General features: G+C 37.0%; 2 protein-coding genes across 2 annotated transcripts; one reads left to right on the top strand and one right to left on the bottom strand.

Moving 5' to 3' along the window:
* The first annotated feature begins 5,888 nt into the window (after nucleotides 1-5,888).
* Nucleotides 5,889-9,642, top strand: LOC136226838 (probable rRNA-processing protein EBP2 homolog). Its single transcript, XM_066015497.1, has 2 exons — nucleotides 5,889-6,381; nucleotides 8,546-9,642. The coding sequence occupies exon 2, from the start codon at nucleotides 8,555-8,557 to the stop codon at nucleotides 9,458-9,460; it is 906 nt and encodes a 301-aa protein (XP_065871569.1). The 5' UTR covers nucleotides 5,889-6,381; nucleotides 8,546-8,554; the 3' UTR covers nucleotides 9,461-9,642.
* Nucleotides 9,643-13,369: 3,727 nt separating this feature from the next.
* LOC136225444 (uncharacterized) lies at nucleotides 13,370-17,591 on the bottom strand. The gene is made up of 10 exons (XM_066013444.1): nucleotides 17,228-17,591; nucleotides 17,002-17,058; nucleotides 16,587-16,664; nucleotides 16,237-16,290; nucleotides 15,946-16,028; nucleotides 15,523-15,622; nucleotides 15,357-15,419; nucleotides 14,369-14,641; nucleotides 14,136-14,196; nucleotides 13,370-14,036 (listed from the first exon to the last, which is right to left on the bottom strand). The coding sequence occupies exons 1-10, from the start codon at nucleotides 17,483-17,485 to the stop codon at nucleotides 13,939-13,941; spliced, it is 1,125 nt and encodes a 374-aa protein (XP_065869516.1). The 5' UTR covers nucleotides 17,486-17,591; the 3' UTR covers nucleotides 13,370-13,938.
* Between the last annotated feature and the right edge of the window lie 9,891 nt (nucleotides 17,592-27,482).

The following is a 27,482-nucleotide window of genomic DNA, read 5'->3' as shown; positions in this document are numbered from 1 at the left end:
CTATGTTAAGTAAAGTTGGTTTTTATAGCTGATAGTTTCTTATTGAGATTTTTGTCTCATTTTTTTTTCCAAATGTTTTTAATGTTTTAGGCGAGAAAGAGCAAGGTATAGGAGAAGTCACTAGTCGATAAACAAGGTTCAAGTCATCGAGTTTGTCTTAAGTTAGGACATTTGCCTTTGTAGTAATTTGGAGATTTGGTTATGTTGGGTAGTATTTGACACTTAAATGTAATAGAAATATGGGGTAAATTTCATCAATGGTGTACAACCTTTACCCTAAATCACACTTTGGTGTACAACCTTTAATTTGTCACACTAATATGTACGAACTTAGAAGTGACCTCCCACTATGGTGTACAGCCGGTTAAAATGACCGGTCAACACGGTCAAACCTGCCATTTCACCTTTTACCAACTCATTCCTTGAAAAATATGGGACCCACTTTACGTTTAATTTCTATCATACCCTCTTCTTCATTGTTTTCCTGCTCTCCTCAAAAGCATTAAACCAGATCCGCAAATCCTCTCTCTCTTTCTATCCTTTCTCTCTCTATCAATGGACTGTAACTCAGCTCTACATGTTCAATTTGGGTAATCCTCCCATAGAAGCAGCCACATCATCGAGTAACCAGTGATAACCCCAGTCTGAAGATCTCCTTCTAGATTCTTTGGCACTTGGCGACTGGAAAAAATGGGTGCGTTCCTTCAAAATGTTAATCGGTTGCGGAAGCGAGTGGATGATGAGGAAGATGTTTGCTGTTATTTCACAGAGTATGATGAAATAGTATGATAAATTGCATCTAAAAAGAAGTCACACAGTATGTTGAAACAACAAATCTCTCAATTATGAATCTGCTATAAACTGTCGATTCAAAGTAAAATTGGAAATATAAACATATCTATATGCAATCAATTTTAACAATTCAAACTAGTTTATACCTTTCCCAGAATAATTAATTGAATGAATCAAAACGTTTTAGTTGGAAATTTAGGAACTTACTTGGGACTGCTACTGAGGCTGATGAAGAGTATGCAACTATGGATGAGGTTGATGTTGAAACGTGCAAAGGACTAAATTGAATTAAACAAACTTCAAAGTGAAGGATTAGTGACCAGATGCCACATGGTAATCCAATGCATGAGACAAAAACTACTTCTCATTTCTTATGTAAGCAATATTTAAAATTTTAATTAAATTTACGAGTGGAATGAATAAGTAATAAGCAATATTTAAAATTTTAATTAAACTTGGAAGTGGAATAAATAAGTAATTAGTGCTGCACTTTGATGAATCCCATGCCATCATATAAAACGTAATAGATGAGAAATTGTCCATAGCTGGTTAGATTTGATTTTGTTAAGTTTAATTAAAAATTAGAAACCTATTTATTGTTTCCACATGCCCTTGAAAAAATTAGAAATTTATTATTGTTTTGAAAGGAAGAGATTGAAAGTTTTCCAGAGAAAGGAAAAGATAGATAGGGAGTTGGAATGAAGGAGGTAAGGGTAGTTTAGTAATAGTATAAGGAACAAGGGTATTTTAGTGTTATCATAGGGGTGGGTCCCACTCTTAAGTGTCGATTGTGATCTTTCTATTTCACGTCTGATGCCGATTGAGGTCGTCTAGGGTCGGGTGTGACACTTACCCCTAATCCGGATTCGGGGCGGGTCCAAGGATTACGGTATTTAAACCCCTCCCAATCGCCGTTGTGGGGGATCGATCCTGAGACCGCCCTACCAAGCGCAGCCCCATGCTACCACTGCGCCAACCAACAATTGGTAACTTTTTATTTTGTTTTAATTTGATAATTATATTGATTCTTCGTGTGTTTATTACAATAATATTGTATTATAAAAATTAGATAATCAAAATTTAACTAGCAAAAAAAGTTGAAAAAAAAAGAATAAATAAAAAATACAAATAACAAGAACATTAATATAAATAAGTTAAAGACATTATATGTAGGAATAAGGTACCAAAATAAGCCTATGGTTTTTGGAGAAGTATCAATTTAGGTTCAACGTACAAAATAGCACAAATATAGGTTTAACATTTAAAAATGTATGAATTTAGGCCTCGATAACTGATTGTAAGGGGTGAGAGATACCACTTTTATAGAGTTAATGGAGTAAGAGTCTGTTTGGTTACTTGATGTTTGATGTTTGTTGTTCCTGTTTTTCAGATAAAGGACTGTGGTTTACTTTTTGTCAAAACGAGGATTGAGGTTTCGCACTTGGATTAATGCTATTAAAACCATATTTAATGACCTGAAAATGAAAATTTTCAAAAATTAAAGTTGTTCAATGTCATATTTTCCATGGAACTACATTTTCGATTTTCGAAAATCATCTTTTTTGGAACTTTCTCTCTCTAAACATTAACTTTCTCTCTCTTTACCAAACTTCGTCTAAATAATCTCAAAATAAAAAAGTTGAAGAATGAAAGTTGCTTAGAATATTAGTATTTCTTAAAATATGTCATTTTTGAAGTAGTCAATGGTGATTTTAATAGTATTAGTCGAAAAAGTCCTTATTTTGTTAAAGTTAAAAACATCAATCATCGTTTTGACAAAAAGTAAACCACAGTCCTTTATCTGAAAATTAGTGAAACCACATGGGTTTTATTTAAAATTTACCCTTAAAAATATAAAATCCAACAAAAACATAACCTAATTTCTATTTGTTTGTGTCCCTCATTCCCCTCAGACTCAATATACACTCTCTGTAGTTTTATGACGGGGCGTTTGTTAGGAATGATATAGGAGGTGTGATAGGGATAAAAAATACGAGATAAGTTATCCCGCGTTTGTTTATGAGATAGAAGGGTGAGACAGATGAGGGATAAGTCTCTTATCCCTCAAATCCTATACCCAGGAGGGGGGTGGTATAAGGAGGTGGGATAAGCTCATGCGATTTTAATAGGATGAAAAAGTCTATCTTATCCCTCAAATTAATGTTATGTAGTTTAAATAAGGTTAAAATAGTAAAATGTATTATTTTATCCCTATCCCACATACCAAACATTGAATAATAATTCTCGAATTATATTTTTATCCTTATCCCAACTATTTATCCTTGTCCATATCCCAACCTTTATCCTTATACATATCCCAATAGAATATCAAACGCCCTTGAGTGTAATAGACATGCATTTTAGAGGAATATAAATTAGAGGTGGCAAAATACGACACAGATTTTTAGTGTTAGTGTTGAGCTTAATAGGTAATGGATAATGACATTAAAAAATCCGGGTCATGTTCGGGTCAACCCGAAAAACACGAAAAGTAAAAATTACAAAAATACCCTCAGGGTTTCACATTTGATATTAAAAACATGGGTTAAGGTGCAAAAATATACCTAACGTTTTGGGTCAGGAGCAATTTTACCCCTAACGTCTAAAATTATGCAATTTTACCCCTAATGTTTATAACCAAGAGCAATTTTACCCCTAACGTTGATAAATTGGATCAATTTCAGACACTATTATAAAATATAGTCATTTTTTTTCTTTATTTTGCACCAATTGCATATCAATTTGTTCTAAAAAAAAGGATATAATGTTTTTTTGTAATTTAATAATAAAATTGGAGATTAATATTTATAAATTCGGTGAATTTTTTGAATTTTTTTGTCTAATTCGTACAAAAGACAGTATATTTTTAATATTTTTTTCTTATTTTTTTCACATTCCAACATATGTTTGTGATTTGTTACTGATAAAATATGTGTGAAGTGTAGATGACAAGATTCATGACCGAGAAGACAGTTTGATGAATTATTTCTCAAATTGACTCAATTTATCAACGTTAGGGGTAAAATTGCTCTTGGCTTCCAACATTAGGGGTAAAATTGCACCATTTTAGACGTTAGGGGTAAAATTGCTCCTGACCCAAAACGTTAGGGGTATTTTTACACCTTAACCCTAAAAACATTTTAGATATTTTTTTTTGAAAGAATAAATTTTAGGGATAAGATACCAAAATAGGTCTAAGGTTTTTGAGAAATATCAATTTATGCTCAACGTTCAAAATAGCACCAATTTAGGCTTAACGTTTACAACATAATATAAATTTAGGGTTAACGTTTACAATATAGCATCAATATAAGCCTCACGTACAAAATAACATCAATATAGGCTTAACGTTTACAAAATAATGAGCCTAAATTTATATTATGTTGTAAACGTTAAGCCTAAATTGGTGCTATTTTGAACGTTTAACCTAAATCGGTACTTCTCTAAAAACCTTAGAGCATGTCTAATGGTGGCACCACCAAAGTGGTGCCACCTAAACGTAAATGAGGTCCAGAAGTAACAAGCCAGTAGAGGAGGCTTGTAACTTTAGTATTTTTTTGGGCCAAAATAAATTTAAAAATAAATAAAAATTAGTAGTTAGGCGCTGACTAACAATGGAGTCTATTCTTGCAAATCTGCCTTTGAAGCTTTTTCCCTTAACAGGACTGATAATCCCTCGGATATTTGGAAGACCATTTGGTCCCTTAAAATCCCCTACCGCATGAGGAGCTTCCTGTGGCTGGGCGTTAAAGACAGATTACTTACTAACTCAGATAGATACAGAAGGCATTTGGCGACCTCTGGAGCTTGCGGTAGATGTAGAGGCCATGTTGAATCGTTGTGCCACGCTCTTAGGGATTTCCCTAAGAGTGAAGAGGTTTGGAAGAAAATTCTCCCTCATCATACTTTCTCTTCCTTCATGTCCCATTCTGTGAACGACTGGTTCTCAGATGGTATTAGGGGAAAGTTATTGTCTTATATGGAGCATGGGGACATTTTCTTTGCCATTATCTGTCATCAAGTGTGGAAATGGAGGAACGAGGAGATTTTTGATAATAAAGTTGTGCTTTTGTCTAACTTAGCTGAGTTCTTCTTGAAGAAACTCTCCTCTATTATTGATAGTTTCAAAGGTGAGTCCCTTGCCAGATCTTCCCCGAGTAGTGATGTCCACCTCGTGAGCTGGAGCAGGCCGAGAGAGGGGGTTGTGAAGCTGAATACTTATGGTTCCTGCCTCAGTAATGGTAAGATTGCTGCCGGAGGTGTTCTTAGGGATGCGGGAGGCGCCTGGCTTTCTGGGTTTACCCAGAATTTGGGTTTGGGTTCTTCCTTTTCTGCGGAGCTCTGGGGCATTCTCTCTGGGATCCAGCTGGCGATTAGGCTGGGTGTTAAGAGGCTTTCTGTGGAGTCAGATAACTTGGAGGCCATCAATATGATTTTGGGTAGTCATGCCATGTGTCTTAATAGCCGCAACCTTATTAAAGCTATTAAGAGGCTTAGCCCCTCATTTGATATCCTTGAGTTCAGCCACATTTTCCGGGAGCAGAACCGTGTTGCAGATCATTTGGCGGCGGCAGGCCATGAGGGGGTGTTAGGTGTTTCTACCCTTACCGTTCCCCCTATCGCTCTTTCTCCTCTTCTTTTAGATGATAGGATTGGGGTTAGCTTTCCTAGGCTAATCCCGGTGTAGTTGCTTGTTTTGCTTTGCTTTCCTTTCCTTTTCTACCAAAAAAAAAGAAGCAAAATAGTGGAGGCTTTGGCTTTCCTCCGTACACTCACAAGAACAACAAAAATATTAAAATATTTATGGTGGCAGACAAAAATTACAAAGTTCAAGATTTGAAAGTTACTACTTTATATAACTTACATAAATTGAGAACAACCATATAACTTATATTCTAATGGTTGGGTGTTGCAAGCAACAAACTTGCAACTCCCAGAGACTAGACTTTGGGTGCTATCGGTGACCCGTCCCGAAACTTCTTTTTCTACCTTTGGTTTGTAAGGACCACCCACCAACAACAGAGAATATTAGATGCCCCCCTTTCAGTAGAAAACTCCGTTCTATCGCTTGTGGGAAGGTCCGAACCGCACCTAAGAGACAGAAATCTTGCCAATGGGTTAGCAATGATCCTATCAATTGACTAGTTAAGTTGCTCACCTATTTTAGTATCTTATACCTAAATTTTAGATATTAAAAACCTAATTTTGTGGTTCCCACAGCCGACAGACACAAATTCTTCCTTTCTTCTTTCCCATTTCTTAGGCAGCAGAGATTGAGAGATCGAAATGGGCCGGCCACCACCACAAGCCAGCCACCACTCAAGCCTTTCACTCTCTTTTCCTTTTATTCTATTTTAGCACCTTTCCCATTTCTTACGAGCCAAGGTGCGAGAGATTGAGAGCTCGAAATCGGCCGGCCACCACCACAAGCCAGCCACTGTCCGAGTTTGAATCGGCCAGCCACCACTCAAGCCTTTCACTCTCTTTTTCTTTTATTCTATTTCAGCACCTCTTTAGTTATTTTTCTCCATCTCAGTTCGAATCTGTATCACTCCAAACACATCAGTTCGTCTAGCAGCAAAGACAAAGGTATGCCTTTTAGTTTACGAGGTTCTCTTTTCTGGATTTTAATTGACAGATGAGTTCTACTTTATATTCCCATTCTGATGTTCTAGTCTGATGTCTTTACTTTTACTGGTTAAAATTAATCACTGATACTCAAGATCCCCTGATAACTGATTTTGCATCATTATCATACACAAAGAGTTTGCATTTAGGTCTATTGTTGTTTATTTTGTATCTGATGACATTTAGGCTATTGTTGTTTAATTTTGGTATTTGGAATTATGGTTTGAAGAAGTAAGATTCTAGTTCAGTAGAATATAATTGACTTGGGCTACTGGTGGGGTGCCATACACAAAGACAAACGAATTTACATTTAGCCTAAAGTAGGGATTCACTTTTAATTAATATTCAAGTTCAAGTTCTAAGTTAATGGATGTTCAAGTTCAAATTAGTGTATAATTAATGTTTTGGATTCCTCAAGTTCAAGTAAATGGAAACTAATGGATAATTAATGTTCTGGATTCATCAAGTTCAAGTTAATGTATAATTAATGTTTTGTATTCCTTAAGTTCATATAAATGAAGTATTAGGAACACTGAATATTGAACCAGCAGATTGTGGATTCCCCCGCCCCGCCACCCATGGTGGTGGGGCGGGTGTGGGGCAAAAAAACATCCCTGAACCTCTTCTTGTTTGATATTTCCCGAAAGTGGGCCCCGTTCCTACCCTACTCCTATATTCTATTTCTCCTCCCATTTCTCTACCATCTCTCCATTAGAATGTAAGTAAGCTTTCGGACGACTTTCCGGTGATTGTTCCTATCTCTCATAAATCTATGAGGTTCATCGGTTGTTAGGTTCAGGAAAATTGTATATGAGATTTATTCTACAAGGCTGAGAAAAAGCTGATGTTACAGAGTCCCTTTTGATGATTGATACCAAAAAGAAGGGCTTTTCTGAAAGTGTCACCATTTCAATTGGCATTATAGGCATTCCTGAAGCAAGGGACTGACTGCACATTTCCATGATCTGTACAGTAGTAGCATATAATTAACTCACTTGGATTATTTTTGTTCTCTTTAACCTGCTATGGTCACCACAACTAGATTTATTTGAACTTTTTTTTTCCTGTAGCTGATTCATAATGTGACATGGTATGCTTAATTGCTTGCAAATTTAATAGCTGCTCCATAATTTGTTCTTTCACTTTCACTCTGCTGCTTCAATTTGGTATTTATAGGTTTTTGGATAATGATTTTAGTTTTACTAAATTTCTCTGTGAAAATCCGTTTGATGTTTAGCGGAACAATGTTCCGTTTTTTCCCCTTTCAGTTGCATATTCTGTTCCACAACCAAACTTTCAGAGTCTGGTTTCTCTATCTAGTTGCTCTCATATCTGTGGCCAAAGCTTTTATGGTTGTTTCCTCAATATCAGCAAACAGTCACTTTCGTTTCAAATATTGAATTTTAGAGGTTCTTTAGCTTTTACATTGCTGTAGTTAGTGGGTTGTGCTGAATTGATCTTGAGTGGGAATAATATGGCATTTTCTTTGTAACTTACATGGGGTTTTTATTGCTGAGAAACTATTGCTTCGAAATTCCAATTTGTTTTTCTCTTGAAAAGATTCAACTTGATTACATAGGGGGCTCAATAAGGTCACCATTCAAGTGAATTCTTATTTTGGCAGAAGACTCACTTTAATTGCATGCAATAAACAACCCTTTACCCAGGGTTAAAACTGTAGCTGGAAGAAGACTATGCAAATGTTGCTTGATTCTGAATTTCATTTTGACTATCACGTAATTTTTTTTTTCTCAAAATGGTTTAATTTTGCCTTTCAAGCTGAATGTCTATTCAGTTTTAGCTGCATATTTGTCCTTTTCGACTTCTCATTGCCAACACAGTTGATAGCCAAGACAATGTCAATTTCATGCTTCACTTTCTTAGTGCTCATCATAATTTAGGTCACCTGCTTGTTTCATTTTTTAGCAAAAGTAGTCTGGTTTTAGTGCATGTTGGTAATATTCTTTTGGTTGTTTTGCAAGCTCTTTGTGGACGTATCCACTTGATGATGAAAATGAGAAAATCGGTTTAGTATGGCTCTAGTACAGTTTGGTATTATTTTGCTATATCTTTCTGTTCATTGCTTGCTGTATCTAAATGGGATTGCAATTTGCTACTGTCATAGGTTCATTTAATGGGAACAATGAATAAAGATTTGGCCTTGTATAATGCGAAACCAATGCAAGATGACGGGGCAGATAATACTGATGAAGAAGCATCCGACATCGAATCTGATTCAGAAACAGAAGAAAATGTGAAATTATCTGAGCCCTCAAAGGATGCCATATACAATAGAGATGGTCTCATTGATAAACTTCAAGATATCAGCTGGCCAGAGAATGTGGAATGGATACACAAACTCTCCGTCGACATTGAGCAAGAGCAAGAGGTTGATGTGAATGATGACTTAACAAGAGAGCTAGCTTTTTATACACAAGCATTGGAGGGAACACGAAAGGCCTTTGAGAAGATTGAGCCAATGGGACTACCTTTTCTTAGGCCTGCTGATTATTATGCTGAGATGGTTAAATCAGATACACACATGGAGAAAATCAAGGGTCGGCTTTTGGCTGAGAAGAAAAACATTGAGGAGTCTGAGGAGAGAAGGAAGGCTAGAGAAGCCAAGAAACTTGCTAAAGAGGTTCAGGCACAGAAGCTGAAAGAAAGATCTGCCCAGAAGAAAACAGAGGTAGAGGCTGTTAAGAAGTGGAGGAAGCAGAGACAGCAAAGTGGGTTTGCTGGGAACAAAGATGGCGAGATGAAGTTGCCCTTTGAAGATGGAGAGGCCTTTGGAAGGCCGGAAAAGAGAAGGCAAGGAGTGTCTCCGGGTGATCGCTCAGGAGGAAAAGCAAAACAAGATTGGAAAAGGGGGGGCAAAAAGAGAGTGGAGAAGAAACAAATGAAAAGGGAGACGAGAAATTCCAAATTTGGAAATGGTGGGAGGAAAGGTTTGAAAAAGCAGAACACAGCAGATTCTGTCGACAACTTCAGAGGCTCAAACAATGGTGGTAGGCCGGGCAACAACAAAAGGAAGAGGTAATGGTCGAGCTGCTAGTTTTGCTGGTAGTCAAGATTTTGGAATGCTTTGGTTGTTTTAGGACAAACTTTTAGTAGTGCTATCATACTAATTAGAATTATTCTGGTTGGTATTGTATTGAGGTATCTTCTTTCAAATTTTGTTATTTAGTTTATAATATGTTTGATCTACAAGTGATAATGTCATTTCCTTCCCGGATTCTTTACGGTGCGCGGAAGCTTTATAATGTTGCTGTTGGCATCATATATTATTGGGTAAATAATTTATTAGTCCCCATATTTTTACATAACACACTGTTTACTCTTCTTATTTTGAAAAACACATTATAAGATCTCTATGTTTTGCCAATATTAACTATTTGGTCCTTTTATCTATTTTTTTTAGATTTTTAACCGAACATTACAAAATGACCGTGTTACTCTGTTATTTTCTGTCTATCTGTTTATGTCAAATATAACGGTTAAAACTCTAAAAAAATTAGACAAAAGGACCAAAGAGTGAATATTGACAAAAGATAGAGACTTTATAATGTGTTTTTCAAAATAGGGGGACTAAACTATGTGTTAGGTAAAAGTGGGGGACTAATAAATTATTTACCCTTATTATAATATAACTTTAGTTAAAAATAAAAAATTACATTATATACCTTAAGTTTTTTTTTAGCAAAAAGACTACTTTCGTTAGAAAAATCAACCAGTTCCATCTAACATAGCTAAGTCCTTCACAAAACGAGGACATGAGTGTCACATCACAGTATTTTGTCTATTAAACGAATCCTTAGCTAGTGTATTTGCAACTTTATTACCTTAACAGAGAACATGCGAGATTCTGAGGTCTAAGCATTACTTATCCAGGCTACGACAATAGCTCAGTTCCCTCCCAAACTCCGAAATATCCAGAATCTTATTAAGAAAATCGGCTACCACCATCATCGAGTCAGACTCCATCCACACCCTTTGCAAACCTTCATCCCTTATCTAGGTTATAGCTTCCTTCAACCCCATCACCTTCGCTAAACGCACCGATAACACCCCATCCATCCATTTTGACCAGCACATATCAATACGCCCCAACGCATCCCTACAGACAAAGCCCAACCCATTCCGGTGAGTCCCCACCTGCACTGCTACATTGAAGTTCACCTTCAGCTTATTACCTCGGATTGACTACCTTGCAGGCACCGTTAATTGCTTAAAATTCGGACAGAAATTCCTTGCGGTTTTTACACAAACAGGAGCAGGAATAAATTGTTGATTCTAAATCCAATTGGTGCGCTGAGACCAAATCGTCCACAAAGTCATACATAATTGTTCACATTACAAATTACTGGAGCAATCCTGAAGCATAATCGAAATCCATTGGCCAAAATCTACACCTCCACTTTCTAAAAGCGAAACATTGGTTGCTCTACAACAATCTTCAGCAAATTAACTGTCAATGAAGGAATGAAAGTTATGCTCGTCCAATATATAGCAAAAGACACGATCATTATTTAACAGAATCCCTTTTAGGAAAAGATTATCTCTATTTGGAAAACAGTCGCAGCAAAGCTTCAATATTAAGTTTTTTTTTTATCTAAGGAGGTAAATTCAGCTGCCAAATACTTGTCCAAGACCCAGCAGGCTCCTCTGTTATCATCCCCACCTCTTATATAAATGCAATTCTATAACCCGACCTTACTGAATAACTTCCTTTCTTTTCAAAGTGCCAGATAATTTTTTCGGTCTCCCCCACATCACCAACGGCCATCGCTAGGATGGCATCCATGTCCTCTTGAACAAAGACCTCACTTAAAATATTTAAATCCCAACCAGTACATTTTGTCCTCTAACGTCCGAAACACACAACGAATCAAGACCAATCGGAGCATGTATGCTAGGTCGAAACCTTTTATTACAAATAATCCACGATGAGGATTATACATTTATAGAGTTTCGACTCCCTACTCTTCACTTATAACCCTCAGACAGAATGTCCCCTGATTCCAAGATGCTCCTCCACAATAGGCTATGGTTACTACCCAATTTAGTCGTCAAGAACTCACCCTTGTGAAAGTATTTGGCTTTGAGAATACGTCACGAAAGAGCATACATATTTGAAATCAAGTTCCACGCTTATTTCCTGAGTAAAGCAAGATTGAAGGAGCTGAGATGCCGAAAACCCAATTCACCACATTGCTTCAACAATCACATCTTTATCCATGACACCTAATGGATCATCCTCTTCTCACCTTTCGAACACCACCATAAGGAGTTCATCATCTTTTGAAGATCATCACAAAGGGATCGAGGTATATGAAATACACTCATACAATAAGAAGGGATGGCTTGAGCGGTCGCTTTGTTGAACACTTCTCTACGTACACCAGATAACATATGGGCCTCCCAATTAAAGAGTCTCTGCCACAGGCAATCCCTGAGGTAGCTAAAAATGCTTCTCTTTGATCGGCTAATAAGAGACGACAACCCAAGATACCTCCTAGTGTTAAAAGGAGCTTGGACATTAAGAATATTTGTAATGCTTTGTTGACGTTCCTCCTTCACATTTGTACTGAAGAAAATACTCGAAATCTAGAGATTTATGGACTGGCCTAACATATTCCCATACTCTATAAGTATACACTTCATAGACATTATCTCCTCTACCGAGGCTTTTAAAAAAGAACAAGTTGTCATTTGCAAATAATAAATGAGAAACCCATGGGGCATATTCACCCACTTCACAGCCATGAAGCGAACCCTGAACTTTTATCCTCTTAATAAGGCCCGACAACCCCTCTACACAAAGAATAAAAAGAATAAAAAGGTATGGTGCCTTAGCCCACACATCAAAGTGATCAGACCAACTTCCTCACAATGAAACAAAATTTTATAATGCATAGAGGAGACGCATCATAATTCAATTCATAAAATGCTGAAATTTTATTCCATCAGAAATGAGACAAACAGCCGAAAAGGAAAAATGAAAAAAATCTCACTTAGGAGAAAAAACCTTAAGCTCTCAATATATTAGTGAGAAAAAAAAAACCATATAACTCTATCTTATATAAGAAAATATTTTTCTAAAATATAAACGATTACTGAAAATTTTTCTATTTTTTAATAGAAAAAAAAATCTCCTTATCTAATATTCTTAAAATACTATATTTTACTGCAAATAAATGGACTCTAACCCTATCTTTTTTTTTTTACTACTAAAGAAAATAATTTACAAAAACACAATTCGTTTCGTTCAACTAGTTTTATGATTATCAACAAGTTGCACCTCCCAAAAAAACACTTTTTTGGAAAATTATGATAGCTAATGTTAGCTTGTTAATTTTCTAATGCATCCTAGTTATGATGACTTAAATTTAAACACTAATTTTCTTCTATGGATTAATGGCACTAATTATTTAGATTAATTAAAAAAAAATGTCAGTAGTAAATTTGTAATTCTAAGACATTTTCAATTAAATACCTTAAATATATTTGTCTCCATCTAAACTATTTAAATCCATAATTTTTAATATTTTGATTTTAACAATTCATTCAACAAAAAAATCTTGAAGTTTGATATGAAAATGTTGAAGGATATTCGGCTCCAATCTGAAGTTTTCATTTTAAAATTTCAACCTCCAAAATTGTCTCCATATTGAAAAGTCTTACATAGATATTGAAGTATTTTTCTGTAGTTTCAAAATTATAATTTATTTGAAAACGAATTAGAAAAAACGTATTATTTTCATAAAATGAACTTTTCTTATTGTGTATAAGATATGTTTTTTATTCATGATAATTGCTGAGCTCATCTTTCCATTATTTATCTTGTTTATCCATCATCCTTTCATAATTAATTTAATTTCTTGCAATAGTGACCAGAATAAAATAAACTCATTCGTACGAATTTTTTTTTATTCCATTTCTTATAAAAATATCATGAACTATGACTAAACTCTCCTAAATTGTTGCTACACATTCTGCATTAAAATTTGTAAAAGAACCATTGACAACAAACATCTGATACAGTTTTTCTTTTCCAACATTTTAGGACCTAGATTGGTAGGAAATAAAAATGAATATCAGCAAGTAAACTTCTAGTCTCCAAAACAAAAGGAAATATCCAGAGTTTCAGGAAGCTCATCACATCATCTTACTAACTATTCTTCACAAAGAAATCATTAGCTGAAACAAAAATAAATAATTTACCTTGCTTTATCAGATTTCTTGAATTGCTGGTTCCAGTCCCAGAGATCCATAAATGCATAACAATCATGAAACAAAAATGGCATTTGGTACTAGGTCTAAGTCGGTAAATAGGGCGGTATGTTTCTGCAAGTCTTTCGGTAGCTAAAGTGACTTTCCAAAAATCCCATATAAAATGGTATATAGTACTCAGGGTCTGAGTCTGAATTTGAGTTTGCACTATCTATATTTTTGATATTCGAATAGATATTGAAGCTGAATCCAATCGCGTGTTCTGAATAAGCACATTACCACTTGTCATGGTATCTCATACTTTACATGCCCAAGGTAGAGACCACAAGCAGGGGCCATGGGACTTGCAGCAGTCACAGACTTGGCATCCAGTATCTTTTTCACTGTCAAAACAGTATATACTTAGTTTGAGATCACACAATAATGAACTGAAATACAAACACATGTGAATCCTATGTGCACATAGAGAGCCTGAACCAGACCATCTGCTGAAGTGAGATTTCCCGTGCCAACAGATTTGAGAACGCCAACAAGCAGTCGAACCTGAAAAAGTTGCATTTTCCTAGATTTAGTAGTGACAAATTAAGCGCAGCATTCGAAAATAAACACAGCATTATCGTTAGTGATTAAATAGTATCCATGAGCTTCCCTTCTCAACTGAGGGCAGCATACAGGAATGTCATAGATACATAAAATTGTGAAAGGTTAAAATAACCTGGTGATAAAGAAAAGAGCGGGAACGAGCTGTTATAACATAGCAACGATGTATGTTCCTTATCCCAAAGCATAGACCAACCACGTCCGGTAATCCACCAGCTACGTTGGTGCTGGAAAGAGATGTGTTAGGGACGTCCGTCTCAAACTTGTGGCAGCAGAAGTCATCCCCATTGGCACTGTTCTGTTTCCTTTCAGAGATTGATGGGAAATATGGAGTTGAAGGCACCTCAGTGACAGAAAGTTCATCCAAAGTTCTGATTGGTGATTTTGCCTGTAAGGAGAATCCACAGTTCTAATAAAATGATAAGTGATTCTACAAAATCATCCGCAGTTCTTGAAATATGTTACACAGTGCACAAGTGAGTACCTACATTAGAAGAGGATAAAAAAAAAAATCATCTGCAATTCAATTGAAGTAGGAAGAATTTATTGCCTACTGCTGTGAAAGCAGTAATAGATGTCTGAAACTGTCCCCAAATTTGTTTGAAATTTAAATATACTAAACTAAAACCAGAGAGAGAAGGCAATTTTTAAATGAAAAAAGTAAATCTAAATGTTTAGCGGCATTTTTCTTCTTCTAATTTCAAGGTACAGCATTGACTAGAAACCATGGTCCAACAATAGCATAAAGCTAGAGGGTTGGTTATCAGCCTTGTGGAAACCAAGGCTTAAAAAAATCAAAGCCAGGAAAGGCTTCTCCTCTTTGTAACTCAAACTAGAGAAAGTTTTCCCAATATAATGGAACAATATCATTGCTCCAAAGAGGTGGCAGATATGACCAACTCTGCCCTCAAACCTAAGCATCTATTCAATAGAAGACAACATCAATCCTATCAAATTCGATCTTTAGTGCTTAGGACAATAGATATTATGAAATGGAGAACCTATTGGAACTAAAATACATTTGAAGTACATATTTAAGAATCAAAACAGCACACGATGAACATATGGACCAAACAAAAGAGCTCTATGAGACAAGGAATAACCTGACAACCAGTTGCCCTGAAGGAACTGAAATCATGATGTCCAACAAGAATCTTGCAGGCTTCCTGCATCATAAGCACTAATTAGATGTTTGATTTATCTTTCCAGATAGAACAAATTAGGGAGAAAAACTTGGCAACTGAATTTGTTTGTTGATGTTTAGCTAACCTGCATAGCAAGCAGATCAAGTTCCTCAGGTACATGCCATGCCCGATCTTTGTCAAAGATAGACAAAGGCTCTGGTCCAGATAGCAATCGGTAGAAGTACCTGAAAATTTTTTCCCAGTGTCATTTTAAACATTTATCATTGGGACACATGTCATGGCACACTATATCATTGACCAGATGTCAAGGTTTGACCTACAATTGGATTGACATGAAACTGAAGTAGTTTTAAGGCAGTGGCCAGTTGCAGCACAGACATTGCTTCTAAATTAAATTTATTGCCAAGGACAACATTGTTCTAATATCTATTATTGGTAAGCACTGATCATTTGATATTATCAGCACACCAATGTGACAGCTAATCAATACATGCCTCAACAAGTGCTACAAAATCTAAAAAGCAAATTCAAATTTATTAATACCTACGTGCGTTCTTGAGCTTTGTATCTTGCGTGAAAATCAGAAGGAACACATCGAACATCAGTCACCATAATATCACCTTCATTCTTCTGACAACCAAATCATGCATTCCGTGAAGGAAGAGAATAGACTAGCACTAGATTTGTATTATATAATTTCATACTTTTGTTAGGGAAGTAAAATATAACCATCGGCCAAGAAAATAATATAAGCATAACGCAAGTACTCAAAAAATTGGCTAGAGCTGGAGAGAAAATGTGCAACACAACCTTGCAGAATATCAGTTATAACTTATACCTGTAAGAAATGGTTGACAGCTTTTCTAACTACAGCTGGTTCGTGAGGTGGTAACTGCATTTTCATACAGCAGAGAATAATCATCAGTTCAACTCCCTTAATTTTATCAAACCAACATTGCTAAGAACAGTTAATATCAATGCTCGGTTATTAGCAAAGCAAGCAAGCAATTTACATGCAAGTGAGAGCAATATTGACATATTGCTCATCAATTCTCAAAAAAGAGGAGATTTCATTTCACATCATCAATTCTCAAAACAGAAGAGATCTTACATCATCAAGTTTGACAATCTTGAACTTCAATTGATATTCAAACATGTACAATTTCCATAAATTTATAGACAACATACCACTTCACCTGGCTTCCTTTTGCTTATGCGTTCAACATCAACGTGACAAACATTTGATAAGGCATGTACTCCTGAATCCTACAATAAATGAAACTAAGCATCACACATTCAAGTTTTTCACAAACAAAAAAGAAAAGGAAAAGACTATTAGTATACATGGGATGCAAGAAAACATATTGCTTCTGCTTCAAAAGAGCACACATAACTATATGGCTTCTCTACGGCCCCATCAATTTATACCAAGCTATTGCACACAGATGCATATAGGTAAAGCTATACAAATATTGGAACTTTAAAAACCTAGAAAATATCATGCTTCCCAAATTCCAGAGTAAACTCTGAATGCTAAAAAATTCATTTATTAAAACTATAAATTTTAGGAACAAAATCATGAGGGAGGTAGAAGTAGACTTACAGTTCGGCTTGACAAGGAGACTGATACTGGTTGGCCAATAAATTTATGAAAAGCCTCCTACATTCAATCAACATTGTACCAAAATTAAAATAAGAGTAATAAGTTAACCGAACACTTAAAATTAGATATTCAACCATGCAAAGATTCAATGAAATTGTCAAGGAATGAACTTAAATTTAAAAATAACAGATTTCTTTCTTTTCTTTCTGAGAGGATGAGAACTGACCTCGAGGACCCCAACCACAGTTCTACAAGTAAGCTGCTTCTGAGAACCGGAGAACCGAGTCCCCATATACTCAAGAGCTATTAAGTAGCGTTGGATTCTAGGAGTTGGACTCATTGGTTCAGCAACAGCGCTGGATTCTTGCAATTGGTCGTCTTCTTCGTCGTCCTCGCTGAGATTTTGAGTCTTTGGGATTTTGGAAGGTCTGTTAGGAGATTCAACAGCAGGAATATCTAAGGAATGCTTGGTAGTTTCCGTCATGGAATATGGTAGTGCCGTAAATTGTTTCCTACAAATCCGGTTTCCTGGGTTCCAAGCGGCGGAAGAAAATAAAACTCTAAATTTGAGTAGTGAACGCCGGCAACTCTGTTGCATTGGGCCGATAAAATTACAAATTTACCCTTAGTGTTCTAAAAAGAAGTGCATGTATATTTCAAGCGTGATCGCTGATACAATTTTCAAAAGTGATTTACTAAACCCAGCCCCAAATTTATACTTCTAGCCCCGTGAATAGATCGAAATACCTTTTGCACTAAATTTCAAAAAACCCAAAACCTCTCAAGAAGTCTATACGATTTTTGCTCAAATCCGGACAAATTAGTGAACCGAATCATGGATGGTGATAGAAACCGTAAAGGAAAAGCTAAAATTGTAAGATTTACCGCTTTATTTCGTTTATTTTTGCATCGAATTGAATCTGTTGGTGGTTTTTAAAAATTCGCCGGAATCGCAGTCGGGCGTATGAGAATCACGCCCGACCTGCGGTTCGGGCGTATGAGTATCACGCCCGACCAGTGGTGCGGGCGTGATAGCCACATGCCTGAACCACTGGTCGGGCGTGATACGCATACGCCTAACCACTGATCGGGCGTGATACGCATACGCCCACACCACTGATAGGGCGTGATGCGCAGACGCCCGATCAGTGGTTCGGGCGTGATTCCCTTACGCCCACGTTGTTTTTTTAATAAAAATTAATATTTTTTAAAATTTTAGTAATTTTGTGTAATTTTAGTTTAATTTTAGTAAACATTTTAGTAATTTAGTGTAATTTTAGTATAATTTAGTATAAATTGAGTATAACTTTAGTATAATTTTATTAATTTAGTAGTATTTTAGCATAATTTTATAAATTTAGTATAATTTACATTATTTACAATTTTATTAATTTAGTGTATTTTTTTTGTAGACGGAGCGGCCTACTAGGGGTGGGAAATCCATCCCGTCATCTGCTCGTCGTCTAGATATGGACGACGAGGATGATACACCATGGCATACGAGATTGCGTGGTATAGATATATCTGGTCGTAGGCGGAGAGGAGCTGCGACGGAGCAGGTGAGGAGGGGGCCGATTGCGGATCAGGCCGATATTCATGGATCAAAGGGAGCGACTGATTTTGATGACAGAGAGCCCGATAGCGATTCTTTTCAGGACTACCTGGATGTGGCAGCCCGAGCAGTGCGACAGTCCGCAGTTGCACATGATCGCGAGGTTGAGGAGAGCGATGAGCAGCCGACCCCGGGGAGACAGCCGACCCAGCGCGTAGGAGGTCGTTTTGCGAGTACATGTATTTTTAGTATAAATTTAGTATAATTTAGTATTTTTTAGTATAATTTAGTATTTTTTAGTATAAGTTTAGTATAATTTAGTATTTTTTAGTATAAATTTAGTACAATTTAGTATTTTTTTAGTATTTTTTAGTATAAGTTTAGTATAATTTAGTATTTTTTAGTATAATTTAGTATTTTTTTTAGTATAATTTTAGTATAATTTAGTATTTTTTAGTATAATTTTAGTATAATTTAGTATTTTTTAGTATAATTTAGTATTTTTTAGGATATTTTAATATAATTTATAATTTTCAGGGACAAGCAAACGTCCCAAAGCTAGTGAGGACGAGAGCTGGGTAGTTACTTCACCGGTTGATGGTGGTCCCGTTGATGGTTCTGTGATTCCTAGTTTTCTAGGACACGTTGCCTCACGGATGTTGGGAGGAGAGATTCGGTCGTTTCTGACATGCTACAACAGATCAGCAGCATGTCGAGATTTGTGTCAGTGGTTTTCTGGTGCGTCAGCCGAGGTAAGAATAATATAGTGTGTCAACATTTATTGTAATTTGTATTTTTAACTATAAACATAAAAAACATTCAGTAATTGTATAAATTGTATATGTGTCATTTTACAGCTGAGGGAGATGCTAGTGAGGATTGGTTTGTCTCACCTTCCACATGCCATGTTCAGGAACCTCGACACTCCGCTGTTGACTGCGTTCATGGAGCGGTGGCAGCCTGATATGAACTCCTTCCACATGCCGTTCGGGGAGATGACTATCCAGCTGCATGATGTGTGACAAATTCTTCGGATCCCGATCGACGGTCCGATGGTGTCCGAGTCTCCCCCTACTGACTCGCTTCATGCCATGTGCATGATGATGTTTGGGGTGAGTCAGGCTGAGCTTCTGTTGCCGACTAGTCATTTATGGGCAGGTGGAGGTGTATTTGTTGGGGCTGTACAGGGGCTTCTCGCCGAGGGTAGGGATGACGCTACTCGGGCCATAGCGTGGATGTGGCTTATGCTTGGATCCACTCTGTTTGTTGACAAGAGTGGAGATAGGATTAGGCCGGCCCATCTTGCTGAGGTTTACAGCGGGGCAGCTGGACTATCATGGGGGTCTGCTACACTAGCCATGTTGTACCGGCAGCTGGGGATAGCGAGCAGAGGAGACTGTTCAGGTATATGCGGATGTTTGACCCTACTGCAGGCATGGATATATGAGTATTTTCCGGTTTTCCGGCCGCAAAGAGGAGCTCACTTGATCCCAGATGACCATGCCCGTGCACTGAGATGGGAGGTTGGGGTACCAGGCAAGACGACCACCCGACTAGATACCATACGCGGGCAGCTGGACCGTATGACGGCGGCAGAGGTATTTTAATAAATTTTAGAATTAATTTAAGTATTATTTATAGTATATTATTATTTTTTATTGAGTATTACTTTTTTTTAGGTTACGTGGTTGCCTTATGGTCCTGTCGCCGATGATGATCGGATTCGAGTGTCCTACGCCGGTTGGATACGGTGTAGAGACATCGTCGAGCCGTATATGCCCGATCGAGCGCTGCGACAGGTCGGATATACTCAGCCTATCCCAGCTGAGCGTATTAGACCTGATAAAGCAGTACGACCATGGAAGTCGTTATCGTACAAGCTCACGCATTCCTTAGTCACAGTTGAGGACACCTGGCGGAGATTTCCATCGGCTCGGGGCATTGATCGGAGGAGATGCCGACCAGTTGGATACGATCCCACTATCTGTGATCCTGCTTATATGGATTGGTATAGGCGATATTCGCATCCCCATCTCCTTCATGCACCACAGGCTGGACCGGTACAGCATGCTCGCGCCAACAGCGAATTTGTAAGTTTATTATTATTTAATATTATTATTTGGTATTAGTTTATATGTGTTTAATTTTTAATATTTATTTATTACTTTTTTTTGCAGTGGGTTAGCTGGTTGTGGCGTGTCACCCAACTATCGGCTACCCACCGATCTGACGAGGATGTTCCACACATTAAGAGGGAGATGGATGAGTTTATGGATGCGTGGCGTCGGGCGAGCTGATTTTTTGTTGTAGACATTCATACATTTAAACACTTTTTTGTTGTAGATATTAAATTTACTCTTTTACGTTTATAAATGTTTATGTTTATTAATGTTTATTTTAATTTTTATGTTTTTAAATTTTATTTGTTAAGTACATTTATGTAGTTACGGGCTTAACGGACTATTTACGGGTTTAACGGCCTATTTACGAGATACAGAAGCTATTTTTTTTGCTCTCTCGACACACGGACATGTGTCTACCACGCCTCACCGTGTGGTCGGGCGTGACAGCCCCACGCCACACCGTGTGGTCGGACGTGATAGTCCCATGTCCGACCACACGGTGAGGCGTGGGGCTGTCACGCCCGACCACACAGTGAGGCGTGATGTTCATACGCCCCATCATGAGGTGAGGCGTTATGTTCATACGCTCGCGTGTCGAGAGAGAAAAAAAATAGCTTTTTCCACCCCAAAACCCATGAAAGGGTAATTTCGTCCTTTCACGGGGCTAGGGGTGGGAAATTGGGGCTGGGTTTAACAACACCCTTTTCAAAAACAACAGGCAAACAAAGGACAGATTTATAAAGTAACTGCTATTTACCGTTCCCTCCCCTTTTTGACATTTATAACATTCTCATAATTTGCACTCAAAAACCAGAAACCTCTTAAATCCTTTCAAAAAAAAATTAGTTTTTTAAAAACCCGAACTAAAACAACATGGCATCAAAACACTGGATGGGAAAAGGCGTGATGGGTATCCCGATAAATTTTTTTTTAAAAAAAATTATTTGAAAACACGAGTTCCGTCTCCGTAATCTGAGACGGAACTCATTGAATTTTACCTGAACGGGTGCGCCACCCGTTCGGCACCTAGAGAAAATGGATGAACTACCTGTTTTCCCCCTAAGGTAGAAACGGGATTGCCGCCCGTTCGGCCCTAGGGAAGAACGGTGCGGTACATCCGTTTCTTCCTTAGGGGAAACGGGATGGCACACCCATTCCGTGTTCCCTAAGTAGAGAACAGGATGGCGTACCCGTTTGGCCCTAGGGCCAACTGGTGTGCCGCACCCGTTTGGACCTGGGATAGGTGGTGTGAATCACCCGCCCAAACCAATTTAGGGTATTTTTAATTTTTTTTTTTAAAAAAATTAAAGTCGGGACGCCCGTTAGCGGACTCGAAATAGTAAAAAAAATCGAAAACGTTGAATTGAAGCTTGGAAATAATATGTTGGTAATTTGTGATTATTCATGTAAAAAGTAAATTTCAGATAGATAACTTATTAGAGATTGGATATGTAGTTAATTACTTTCCTTGTTAATTTACAGGCTGGCACTATTGACGGTGGTTCTGGACACCGGCATACATCCATTCGTGTTGTTACTGCCTCCGCTCGGAGGATCCGGACCGAGCAGAGATTGATGGGGGATGCCTAGAGGGCACACACGTTGCACATGTTGGACATCAGCAGGAGGCTGATGATTTAGAGGTGGACGTAGATGACTCTATGCCTCCTCTGAGTGCTGATATTGTCCCAGTACCGCCTGTCGTAGTGACAAGGGGTTGAGACGGTCATTTTTCTGTGAAGAAACTAAGAATCCACCTCTCTTTGATGGCCTGCTAGACTGGCCCTTTGTATCAAATCTAGCCCTTTTGGTTGCAAAAAGTTGTTTTCTATCTTTCACAATTTCCTCAGCTCTGAGTGAAGATTCTACTAACAATCTAAAGCTAGTTTCATGTGCATGAATCCCCATTCTAATATCTGGGTGTAGACCACGTTCAAACCTGCGACATTTTGCTTCTTTTGTAGCCACATTTGCAGGTGCATATTTGGCTAAGGTGTTAAACCTAAGCTCGTATTTAGCCACAGACATATCCTCCTGCATAAGGGTTAAAAACTCCGTTTGTTTCCTATCTTTATATATCACTAGCAAGTATTTATTAGTGAACTTCTTCTTGAAAATATCCCATGTCATTTCAGTTCTAATTCTTATCCTTTTGATAGATCTCCACCATTCTAAAGCTTCACCAGTAAAAAGATTAGAAACATATTTGACCATTGAGTCTGGTCGACATTCTGTGTTCTCAAGTACACCTTCGATATTGGCCCACCATTTATCAACTATTTCAGGATCTGTACTACCCTCAAACTCTGTAGCACCCACCTTTTTAAGCCTCTCAATTTTTTTTATCAAAGACTGGCATCTTGACGAGCTTGAACACGTGGCTGACCTTGAGCCAAATAGATTCATATCATCTGTTCAAACTGGTTGTAACCTTGAGGGTAACCTTCATGTCTTGAAGCTCTTATATGTTATGAGCCCCCAGACACATAAACATGACCAACTGAACCATGACTAAACACATTACCGACTTGTCCATTCTCACCATTAGACTCCATAACCCTACATGAAACATGACCATGTCAACATGCTTTAGAATAAGAAAACATGATTATGTGGTCTTAACCTAGGAATCCAAAACAAGTCATACACAACCTAATCCATAGGAAAGTAGACCTGCTCTGATACCACTAAATGTAACCCCTCACTAGGCTGACATGATATCTCACACAACATCAGTTACAAATATGCTTTCAATTCTCAATCATATAAACTTCAATCTCATATAAACTTTATATTTTATACATAAGAGAAAGCATTTACAATTTACAATACACGTTTAAGTACATCATAATACTCCAAAATGCCTAGACGAGAATGGACTGACACTGCCGGTGCAACCTTAAACAAGAAGAACTCCACCTAACTTGTAAAAATCTATTGGCAATGGGTGAGTTGCCTACTCAATAAACATATTACGCATATATGTATACAAAAGAAATGTAAAGACACAAATCGAAATATATCATCAGTACCAAGTTAGATTTTTCAATAGAAATATATTCACTTGTTTCACTTATTATAGTAATACTTGTTTTAGCAAGTAAGGGCCCTACTATACTTAGATAATATATATAAAATGGTCCTTGGGCCCAATCTGTATCCCGGCTCACTAAATTCGGAATACAATCATTTGTGCTATGGAGGAGTTAAACTCAACTCACGTACGCATATATCTCAACACATGTGCTTCCTGCTTACAATATTCAGATAACACTCTCAACTAGGACCATTTCACATATCTATCTAATTAAGCTCATATTCATTTCTTATCCAACCATTATCCAGTTCAAGTATGTGCACAAGGCTCAACATGCCACATTTGTAGTCATAACACTGCAACATACTTAATCATATCACTTTCATATCTAACACAACATATCACAAACACTCAAACATTATTCACATCAGATTCAACCACATCTCACACTCAACAAGTCACAAGCCTCAATACATTCATACACATATATAAGCAATATGCTTACCGTCGCACTCGGTTCGATCTATTCTACACGATCGGGTGTGCGTTCAATTGCACCTTGTCCTCATAATGTCACATAAAATTTATAAAATTAGCCTTAACATAAACTTAATGAAGATGTAAACTAATGCATGCTACATGATTTACAGGACACTAACTCCACAAAGTGCATGCAATCTAATCCTTTTGTCTTAGATCATCACATGACCTACTTGCACACATTCTACCATAACTCTCTCTATATGAATCAAAATTCCATGTTTCTTCACCCTACTGAAACTAGACATATATAGGTATAACATATCCAAAATTCACATTAATATCACTTCCACATAATATATGGCATGCAAAATGATTTTGTCCTGTTTCCACCCAAGAAATAGACGACCCAGCTTTGCATCTACCATAATTCACTCAACCTAGCTCATACTAAACACAATGGATTGCCAAATACTTTTACATACATATAATTCAAGTAGTTATAACACTTTTGTATAAATAAACTTTCCCAAATTCTGAATCTAAAGTACTCAAAATGCTACATCAATATAGTTGCCTCACATGACATTCAATTTCGAGGCAGTCATGTTCCATTTAGGTTTTCTTCATCTATATATTGAATTAAAGTCCCATATTTTACAGAGAGTTTCTTAACATATATATGAACATAGTGTATTCTTTATATATTTTCAAATTCGAATAATATCAATATGAAAAACATGTTCCAAGATGACTGAAAGCAGTACCCTATAGTTCTGTTTAGGGCACTTGATACATATCTTTCATTTAGACAGCCTATAACCACTTTAAACAGCACCAACACTCAACAAACTCAATCATAACTCATTCACAACAAATCCTATCATCATATGTAGGTATTTCAGAATCTCAAACTCATAGAAAATATGCTAAAACTACATACTAACCTTCAATTGGTGTCTATCACCTAGTATGCTTCCTAACGTAACTTGTTTGGCTTGAAAATGGAAGAAACTGGAAAGTTTTTCTTTGGAGGATGTTAGGGTATAAAAAATGAAGGTTTGTTGTAGATATGGTCAAAATTTGGGAAGCAAATGATAAGAATTGAGTCATATACATCTTGTTGAATCAAAGAGGTGTATTTTGTCTTAACCATGGGTGACACCTCATGCTTAGTGAGGTGCTTGCTCAAAAACTTTATTTCCAGACCTCCATAAGTCTAATTTAATAAATTAAGGTCATATTTGTTCATTTATTTAAATCCTAACTCAATTAACCAATCATTACATCTTAGTGACACACTAATCGCCTCCTAATCGCACGGTAATCGCATTATGCTTACGAAACTTCCAATGATAATAAGATGAATCTAAAATGTATGTATTCAAGACCTATACTAAGGAAGACCCCATACGAACTTTGGAAATGACGAAAACCTAACATAAGCTATTTTCGAGCCTTTGGTTGCAAATGTTTTATTTTAAACATTAAAGACAATCTTGCCAAGTTTGATTCCAAGGCTGATGAAGCCATCTTTTTGGGCTACTCAACTAACAGCAAAGCATATAGAATTTTCAACAAAAAACTCAGGTCTTAAAATAGTCAATCCATATTGAGTTTGATGAGACTAACCATGTAGAGAAGGTCAATCAGATCTCAGAAGATGATCCTAGCCCATCACCTGCTGAGCCAAGCACCACTCCTGAGTCATTTCCACTCGGACTCACCAAAGGTAAAAATGAAACCGAGATTACCTTTGCTAACCAATCTACTGCTGCAGATATTGTTGAAACACCCAACATCAAAGACATTACACTACCAAAAGAAGTCAGAATCCCTAGAGGACACTTTGAGAGCAACTGTTGTCCTTTAAACAGACTCTAGCAAGTGCACTAGATACAAGTAATAAAGTGATAAATAGAGTATCGTCTCCATAGGGATTGATGACCAAATTTTACTAGAAAAACCTTACAGAACAGGGTGTTCGTGGTGTGTGAATTCTTTGTGTTGAGAAATATTGTGAAATGGTAACTAAGTAAATGATTCAGCGTACGAAAAGGAGTTTTTGATAATGATAAAAGGTGGAACAGGCTAAGCCACAGTGGAACATGTTACTTTCAATCTCTAAACATCCTATTTATTCATGAATGACATAAAGTGAAGTCAAGGTCTCTGCTTTAATGCTCACTTAAGTCAACTCTTGTGTGTTCTTAAGATTCTAAGATATACAACAACCTTAAGCATCCCTAAAGTTGGTTCTTTCTTGGATTACGATCGAAACAGCATTTCTATTAAGAAAACCCTTGATACAACCCCCTAACATTCATGTTTCGGGATTTGGACGTTTGACAAATAGTTCCGTGAAGATGAAAGCAGTTCCCTATCATTCATCTAACACTAACATACAAGCATATAGCAATGGAGTGAAAACTTTATCAAACACAACATAATATCTCATCATTCATTCATAAATAAGAAAATAGAAGACTTTCATAACAGGCCCTAACTGGCCGAACCCGTTCAAAACGACTACTCACTCATGCTAAAGAGTGAACAGCCTAAGTCTAATATACAGAACTCCATGGAATGAGTCATAATGTTTCTTAGAGAGCTTCTCTCTCTAAAGTTACTTCCCAAAAATTATCTCTTTTCTTCCCCAAGGGGGGGTTAGGAACTATTATAACTTTTTCGCGTTTTAATTAAGCTGACTGGAAGTTATTTTAAGAGTTTATTAACTCAGCTTATGGTCAGCTTGGTGAGATATGTTTGAAGACAGCTTTAGTCAAATGTTGACTAAAGTTGTTTTCTTGTGAGTTGAGAATTGACACTCTTGGAGGTCAGCTTCTAACTCAGCACCACTTACTTACTCAAGATCAGCTTTAGACAATTTATATGCTGAGTAAATAAAGTAAACAACACATATAAGAGAGAGTTTAGAAATTACTCATTATCACTTATCCTGGTTCGGCCTCTCTGCCTACGTCCAGTCCCCAGAGTCCTCCGGGATTTTTGAATCCAATACTGAGCTCTTTAAAGGTAGAGCACAAACCGATTACAAGGCAGTTGAATATGCAAGAGTACCTTCCTCTATTCGTCTACTTAACTCCTACTAAGTGCTACAACCCAGCACCTAGATTTCTTTACCACTGAAATGCTTACAACCAAGCACTCAGCTTTACACTCTCAATATTCCTATTGATCACAGATTTGTTCTTTTTGAACTAAAGAACACTTTAGATGATTACAAATCAATCTAGCATTTACACATAGAATAGAAAAGTCGGTGTAA

Source organism: Euphorbia lathyris, chromosome 4, assembly GCF_963576675.1.
Source record: "Euphorbia lathyris chromosome 4, ddEupLath1.1, whole genome shotgun sequence".
Taxonomy (NCBI): domain Eukaryota; kingdom Viridiplantae; phylum Streptophyta; class Magnoliopsida; order Malpighiales; family Euphorbiaceae; genus Euphorbia; species Euphorbia lathyris.
This window is presented reverse-complemented; position numbering and strand designations above follow the sequence as displayed.

Excerpts from the sequence above, each read along its gene's own strand:
- LOC136225444 (XM_066013444.1), bottom strand. The coding sequence starts at position 17,485 with ATGACGGAAACTACCAAGCATTCCTTAGATATTCCTGCTGTTGAATCT. Across the intron at positions 16,291-16,586 it reads AAAGGAAGCCAGGTGAAGTG|TTACCACCTCACGAACCAGC; the intron begins GTATGTTGTCTA and ends ATGAAAATGCAG. Across the intron at positions 15,420-15,522 it reads TTGATCTGCTTGCTATGCAG|GAAGCCTGCAAGATTCTTGT; the intron begins GTTAGCTAAACA and ends CTTATGATGCAG.
- LOC136226838 (XM_066015497.1), top strand. The coding sequence starts at position 8,555 with ATGGGAACAATGAATAAAGATTTGGCCTTGTATAATGCGAAACCAATG.